The 8,530-nt window shown below is 43.7% G+C and overlaps 1 protein-coding gene across 1 annotated transcript in view; it reads left to right on the top strand.

Moving 5' to 3' along the window:
- The first annotated feature begins 255 nt into the window (after positions 1-255).
- The window catches only part of tut1 (terminal uridylyl transferase 1, U6 snRNA-specific), a 29,666-nt gene continuing 21,391 nt past the window's right edge, over positions 256-8,530 (top strand). The window contains exons 1-2 of the mRNA XM_068013310.1: positions 256-412; positions 7,551-7,741. Of these exons, the coding sequence (XP_067869411.1) occupies positions 337-412; positions 7,551-7,741 (267 nt within the window). The 5' untranslated portion in view covers positions 256-336. The remainder of the gene's footprint in view (positions 413-7,550; positions 7,742-8,530) is intronic.

Raw genomic sequence — 8,530 nt, 5'->3', positions numbered from 1 at the left:
ATAAGTGTCAAGTTTTTTTTTGCAAATAAGATTTTTTGGGGAGATTTGGTTGCACGAACAAATTTCCATGAAAAACAGATAACACCAGCGCATTTATTAATGCATTTTTGGCAGTAAAGATTTAACTAAGATCCTCAACAATGGATAGTGATGATGGAACTGCCTCAGCTCCTCCAGCCCTAAGCAGTGTGACCTGCTGGGCGGAACATTGGTCCGGGCGCTTGGGGGCTCGGGGGAGGGAGCAGGTGGGGACACGCTGCCTGTTTAGTGGGGTTTCCGGTTCGTGAAGCCGCCGGCGCTGCCGGATTTTATTAATAAAAACAGAAAAGCTGGAGCATGAGCGAGTCGGACATCGAGCCGCTGGTGCGCGGTGGTTACCGCTGTTCTCTGTGCGATGTCCGTATCCCGAACAGTAAGTGGAAAGAGGGCCTCGGGGAGAAACTTTTTCACCAAGGACCGCGGTGCAGCTGAATAACCGCTCCCCACGGCCTAATTTACCGGGTCCAGGCGCTTCATCAAACCATTTTTAGTGGGAGACAAACTTAGAGGCAGTTGTTACCATCAGCCCTCATCCACTGTGTGTTATGCTGGGCGGTCACGCTGTCAATGCAGCCTGAGTCTGGTTCCTCATTGTCTAACCGAGCTCAGGAGATGGTTTCACTCTGACGGGCTTGCAATCAGTTTGGATCCTGGCACCTGATTTATACCTCCTTTTGAATCCACCAGAAGGTTGTCAATAAAGAGGAACTAAGTGCCTCCTCTGAAAGGGGCACCACTAAGTACTGTAACAGAAAAACATCCAAAAAAACTTTAAAGGAAACTTAGCTAATCAGATTTAAGTGGCATTTCCAGGGGTCATGATGTATTCTAGTCCCCCCAGGTGCCCAATGGTCACGGAAGACATGAAGAGTACCAGCGGGCACCGCGTGCACCCTCTCCAGGGACACCGGGGGGGCGGATGTAGCTGCGGATGAGGAGTAGGCAGTCGGGCCGAATGACTCCCTCAGCTGCCTGCTGCCTGGACCTCTTGATGGCCACCTTGGCTAGGCACAGGAGCAGTCCCATGAGGAGGTCCTCCAAACTGCCCAGTCCCCTCTGCACCGGGTGGCCGAAGATCAGGAGCATGGGACTGAAGTGCAACAGGAAATTGAGGAGCAGCTCCTTAAATAGTGGAAAAGGGGCTGTAGCCTCTCGCACTTATATAGATGTGAAACATGGACTTCTCCAGGTCACAGAAATTACAGGAGGCCATGAATCAGCTTAACATTCTATTGCGCAGGATCTTTCTTTGGCCTCCTTGTCTCGAGAGACAATGGGTAAGCGCCTGGAGGTGGTCAGTGGTGTCAGTCGCTGTGAGGCAACTATGGAGTGACCTCTCCATGGCGCATGCCTGGGCGAATGTATGGAGGTTGAGAGTTGCCCAAGCGTCAAAACCCCCCTCTCGGCCTTTCTGGTGGGGTCCAAAGGAGTGCAGAGCACGATGTTTGGCACCGGTATGGCTGCAGGAACTGCTGGAAACATGCCAAAGGTGACACATGACCGCCTACGGGGTTCCGCTCCGGATTTTCTGTTAGGGTTTACTCCCTTAGCCTTGGTCTCTCCCGAGATGCCCACAAGGCAGTGGGGTTGTTCGGGCCCCTACACAGGTGTAGAATGAAGCCGGTGGGAGGAGGGGGTGCGAGGGGGAGGGGTGGAGGGGAGGGGAGGGGGAGCTAGGAAGGGGGCTGTAAGGGGGTGCAGGGGGGAAGATGGTGCGAGGGGGAAGCTGGAAAGGAGTTGTGAGGGGGAGCGGTGGTGAGCTGAGAGAGTGGAGCTGGGAAGGGGGTGGGAGGTGGAATGGGGGGGTGAGCTGATGGAGTGGAGCTGAGAAGGGGGAGGGGAATGGAAGGGGGGGAAGGGGGTGCAGGTAATAAGCCATTTCCTCAGTTCCCACCATTGATGCCTGGAAAACTCCTCGGCGTCCTTCAGGAGGTGAGCAACATCCCCGTGCTACAGCCCATGTTATTAGTCCACTGACATAACAATAACAATACTGCACCCTGGATTATTAGTCCACTAACATATCAATAAAAATAATATACCCTGGATTATTAGTCCATTGACATAACAATAACACTACTGCACCCTGGATTCTAGTCCAGTAACATTACAATAACACTACAGCACTCTGCATTAAAGGACCCTAACATAACTTTAAAAGTTACAGTACCTTGGATTATTAGTCCACTAACATAACAATAACACTAATGCACCCTGGATTATTCGTCCAGTAATATTATAATAACACCACAACACCCTGGAACATAACAATTACACTTAAGCACCCAGGATTATTAGTCCATTGCCATCACAATAACTGTCCTGTCCCCCGGATTATCAGTCCACAAACATATCAATGACACCACTACACCCTGGATTATTAGTCCACTAACATGGCAATAACACTAATGCACCCTGGATTATTCGTCCAGTAATATTATAATAACACCACAACACCCTGGAATATTTGTCCACTAACATAACAATTACACTTAAGCACCCAGGATTATTAGTCCATTGCCATCACAATAACTGTCCTGTCCCCCGGATTATCAGTCCACAAACATATCAATGACACCACTACACCCTGGATTATTAGTCCACTAACATGGCAATAACACTGCTGCACCCTGATTACAAGCCCACTAACATAACAATAACACTACTGCCACCTGGAATATAAGTCCAGTAACATAACAATAGCACCTCTGCACGCTGGAATATTAGTCCAGAAACATAACCATAACACTACGACACCCTGGATTATTAGTCCACTGACATAACAATTACACTAACGCATGCTGGAGTATTAGTCCATTGACATAACAATAACACTACTGCACACTGGATTATTAGTCCACGAAGATGACAATAACACCACTCCACCCTGGATTATTAGTCCACTAATATGACAATAACACTGCTGCACCCTGATTACAAGCCCACTAACATAACAATAACACAACTGCACCCTGGAATATTAGTCCAGTAACATAACAATAACACTACTGTAGCCCGGAATATTAGTCCAGAAACATAACCATAACACTACGACACCCTGGAATATTAGTCCAACTAACATGACAATAACACTGCTGCACCCAGGATTATCAGTCCAGTAACTCAACAATAGCACTACTGCACCCTGGATTATTAGTCCAACTAACATGACAATAACACTGCTGCACCCAGGATTATCAGTCCAGTAACTCAACAATAACACCACTGCACCCTGGATTATTAGTCCAACTAACATGACAATAACACTACTGCACCCTGGATTATTAGTCCAACTAACATGACAATAACACTACTGCACCCTGGATTATTAGTCCAGTAACTCAACAATAACACTACTGCACCCTGATTATTAGTCCAACTAACATAACAATAACACTACTGCACCCAGGATTATCAGTCCAGTAACTCAACAATAGCACTACTGCACCCTGGATTATTAGTCCAGTAACATAACAATAACACTACAGCACTCTATTATAGGGCCCTAACATAACAATACCAGTACAGTACCCCGGATTATTAGTCCAGTAATTTAACAATAATGCTACTGCAGCCTGGATTATTAGTCCACAAACATAACAATAACACTACTGTACCCTGGATTTTTAGTCCAGCAATTTATCAATAACACTGCAGCACCCTAGATTATTAGAACACTAACATAACAATTACAATAAAGCAACCTGGATTATTAGTCCATTGACATAACATTAACATGACTGCATCCTGGATCATTAGTCCAGTAACATAACAATCACACTACTGTACCCCGGATTATTAGTCCACTAACATAACAATAGCACTACCCTCCCCCCCTTGGATTATTAGTCTACTAGCAAAGCAATAACACTGCTGCACCCTGGAATGTTAGTCAACTAATATAACAGTATCAATACTGTACCCTGGGTTATTATTCCACTAACATAACAATAACACTACTGTATCCTGGATTATTAGTCCACTGTCATAACAATAACACTACTGTATCCTGGATTATTAGTCCACTGTCATAACAGTAACACTACTACAGCCCGTATTATTAGTCCACTAACATAACACCAACACTACTGCACCCTGGATTATTAGTCCACTAACAATAACACTACTGTCCCTCGAATTATCAGTCCATTAACATAATAATAACACTACAGTAGCCTGGATTATTAGGATCACCACGTAAAATACCCTCTATGCCAAATCCCCGATGGACAAAGAAAGGACTCCCAAGTCGAGAGCCTTACACCAGGGAACCCTGCCTCTTTGGACAGCAGGATGGGCACTTGATTTATACTTTTGTTTAGCATTAATGTGAATCGGTTTCAGCTTTTCACACCCACGTTAAACATGAGTATTTCCAGCCTTTTCTGGTCTTATTTCAGATTTTAAGCATTCGCTGTACTTTGTTTCTGTATTAGTGTTTAAATTCACTGCACCTTCTCTACCAGGAATGCCCACTTGAAGAGATTCTGCTCTTCGCTCTGATGGCATTTCCATTTATCTCTTTCATCTTGTTTTCCGTCTGTTCTTTTTCCCCCCTCCCCCCTCTCACTTGCTTAAAACCTATTACCTCTCTGACTTTTCCCAGTTTTGTCGAAAGGCCACTGACCTGAAACGTTAACTCTGTTTCTCTTCACAGATGCTGTTGAGTATTTCACAATTTTCAGTTTTTATTATAGAAACTATACTGGCCCCCTCCAGGAGGCAGTGTTCCTGCTTCACACTTGCAGATCAGAGCGATGTCGATTTTACTTTGCAAAGCTTACAAGTGGCCCCATCGGATTACTTGGGAAGTTTTGAAATGTGCAGTTTTAATGTTAGGAGAGAGTGGCTGCTTACATGTAATGTTCAAACATTAAATCTGCACAGCTGCTTTGTTGCTTGGCAAAATGCAACAGGTAGTGAAAAAGTGCCAGAAAGGTTGGGACTGCCAACTAGTCTCTGCAGTACTTGTTTGAAACCTGGAGTATAACGTAGAATCATAGAAAGTTTACAGCACAGAGAGAGGCCATTTGGCCCTTCGTGTCTGCGCCAGCTAGAAAATGAGTCACCCAGCCTAATCCCACTTTCCAGCATTTGGTCCGTAACCCTGCAATATTTCTGTGATGTATTTCTCTTTTTTTAAACAAAAAAAAACTAATCAACGCCATTGTGGTTTGTGGTCTTAATTCAGTGGTTCTCAAAATGGGCGGCGCAGTGGTTAGCACCGCAGCCTCACAGCTCCAGCGACCCGGGTTCAATTCTGGGTACTGCCTGTGTGGAGTTTGCAAGTTCTCCCTGTGTCTGCGTGGGTTTCCTCCGGGTGCTCCGGTTTCCTCCCAAATGCCAAAAGACTTGCAGGTTGATAGGTAAATTGGCCATTATAAATTGCTCCTAGTATAGGTAGGTGGTAGGGAAATATAGGGACAGGTGGGGATGTGGTAGGAATATGGAATTAGTGTAGGATTAGTATAAATGGGTGGTTGATGGTCGGCACAGACTCGGTGGGCCGAAGGGCCTGTTTCAGTGCTGTATCTCTAAAACAAAAAACAAAATTGTTTGGTTGAAGGACCCATTTTTAAATGGATTAGTAATCACGGAGACCCCCCCCCCCCCCACCCTGCCCTCATTGAAGTAATAATATATATAATAAAGTTCTGCATTTAAAATTAATAATGTTTTAAGGAAAAAGATATTTGCTTTCATACTGTTCTCAGTGCTTCTCCATGTGTGTGTTCCTCTCCCAGGTGAGGCAGCCAGCCCACTCTACGCCGCGCACTTGGTGGCTGCACCCTGCTTCTGCCTCCGAACTTGCACTTCCACATTATTTCCGGTTCACGGACACCAGTTTGTCTTAATTACATCTTATTCTTACCATTTCCCTGAGGGCAACTCTGAGAAATTGCATGGCAAGACCTGTTCACAGAAGCTGTGTTACTTCAAAAAAAAAAGTTATTACAGTAAAAGAATTTAGTGTGTTGTAGTTAATCATTTCATTTAAGGAAACAGCTTAAACTTCAGAAACAACTTTTGTAATAAATGTAGTTGCTATGTGAAAATCTATGGGCAGAAGACTAAAGAATTCAAACTAAATTGAAGAGATATGAACTGAAGGCCTCCCATTGCTGTGTTATGACCGGGTGAGAAAGGGGTATCAGGCTCCCCTCTTGCCCCTTTCCTGGTTTGGCCGTAGCAGGGTTTAACTTTTTAAAACACAGTATTTTTAGTTTCACCTCGGTGAGTCCTTGCTCACTGCTTTATAATTGTAATTGTAAATGAACCAATCAGACAGGCTTTCTGAGGCTTAAACAAGAAAGGTGTAAGTTTTTAGCCTAAACACTCTAACTCAGTTTAAATTACTAAAAATACTTGACACAACCACGCTAACATACATATGAGATAAACACACACACAAATAGATACAGAGGAGGAGAAAGAGTTAAAGGGGGAGGGTTTGGAGTAGTAGATGGAATTGAGTTGCTGTTTTTAGTTTTGCTGTAAAGTCTTTGATTGAAGTTCAGTCTTGCAGTTCTCATTGGGGCCCAGTGCACACTTTCAAACTTGTTTCGCTGGTACCAGAAGGCTGAAGAAGTCTTCTATCTTGAGGCTTAAGCTGCTTCTGTGGGTCCCTGGAACTTTGCTGGAGAGAGCAGTGCTTTCTTCTTGAAGTTCAATTGCAGTCTGCCCCTTCTGTGTCGCACAATTCAAAAAGTCTCCAGGTTGGCCAGCAGGTTAATCATGTGATCAACTCTTTGTTTGAAACCACAGCGTCTGCGAGGATTGTTGATTTCAAAAACTCCAGTCACACTCAGTGCAGGGGTGGGCGGGTGGGGTGGTGGTGGTGCTGGGGGTGGTGGTTGGGTGGAGTGCTAGCTCTTACACAGACAATGGCTCTCAATGTCTTTTGATCATCACTATTGACAAAACCCAATTAGGGAGCACTCCCATTGTCTCTCTAGGCAACTGTCTCTCAGAATGCAAATGTGCAGCTCTGTGGTCTTTTTAAGCAAGTTATGTTCAATGTCCAGTAAAAAGTTCAAATAGTGTTCCATATGACGAAATTAATATGTTTCAATTTGGCCGGTGTGGTTTCCGACACAACTGATTTACTGTTTTACCTACTAATCTTTATTTCCAGTCCACCTGGACCAGAACCCTTTCAGCTCATTAAAACTATTTCCCTTTCAGTTGAGTATCTTCCCCTTTGATTGTTCCTTGGCCCTTTCCATTACTCGTATGGAAGAAAGCACGAACACATAACTGATGGGCCAAATGGCCTGTTTCTCTGCAGTAACATTCTACAGATTCCCCTGTTTTAGAAAGAAAAAGCCTGCTCTGAGGTGACTGCTAATGCCTGGATATCAGAACCTCTGATGCTTTGTTAGAAAAAAATGTCTTTAAATCAAAATGTAGCCATTCACAAAAATAGATTTAGTTTCACTTTGTTTGAAGTATACTCTGGCAAGCAAGGTGGTTGTACTGTTTTTATAGTTCATGCACTTTTATGTTTTTAGCCCCTACCTTAAATGATCACCTTAAAGGAAAGAAACATCAAAAACTCCTGAGTGTGAGAACTACCAGGAAATCCCAGCAGGAGAAGAGCATGTTTGTGAGTGGTTTCCACAAAGGCACATCTAATCTGGAGATCACTGATTACTTTCAGAACTTTGGCACAGTCGCAAATGTGATAATGGACAAAGACAAAGTAAGTCCCATGCCTGACGATTTCAGTATGATCCTAAATTAGATCTGATAACTGTGGAGCAGATTAAAAATTTGGAGATGAAATAGTGCAGTGGGATCTTTGAAGTGAATTGCCAAGTGCCAATGCCAGTTTTCTGCCACTTAAGTGAGCTCTAATTACATAACAATTTGTGGGCCTCTAATAGTAAACATATCTTTAGATTACATTGAAATACTCAATACCTTGTTCATAGATGCAAATAAGTGAAAAGAATTGGATGGCTTGGCTATTGTTTACTCTGTAAGCATCACAGATTTAGAGAAGTCAGATAAACAAAACTCAACTTCAGGTTCTTTGCTTCAGCTGATTAATGTAGTGAGCAGGGTTACCAGCTCTGGTTGGAGGCAGTTTTGGAGGTTTATTCATTTGACATTCTGGCCACGGGGCCTCTGATCATGTGACATTTGCAAATGTTATTGCATTTACCTTATAAAGGTTGGGTTCATGTTGTTGAGTATCTTTGCTTGTGGATTTGCTGCAGCAGCTGTTAAGAGAAGTTCCAAGAATCAGGGGCTACCCCTGAGCATGTAAAAAGGGGAAAGTGAAAGTGGAGGAGGCATTCGTAGAGGGGTAACTAGAGGTTGGAGGAACTTTGATTCCACCAGTAACTAATATTAACTACCAAAATTACATTTGTAACGAAAATAATACTGTCTCATCTCAACCAACAATAATACAATAATTCACTGATATTACGACCTGTTACGTATAGACTAGGTGTAATGTCCCAATTTCCTACATGCAACTAAT

Source organism: Heterodontus francisci, chromosome 33, assembly GCF_036365525.1.
Source record: "Heterodontus francisci isolate sHetFra1 chromosome 33, sHetFra1.hap1, whole genome shotgun sequence".
Classification (NCBI taxonomy): Eukaryota; Metazoa; Chordata; class Chondrichthyes; order Heterodontiformes; family Heterodontidae; genus Heterodontus; species Heterodontus francisci.
The sequence above is the reverse complement of the archived record's forward strand: the minus strand, read 5'-3'. Positions and strand labels throughout refer to the sequence as shown.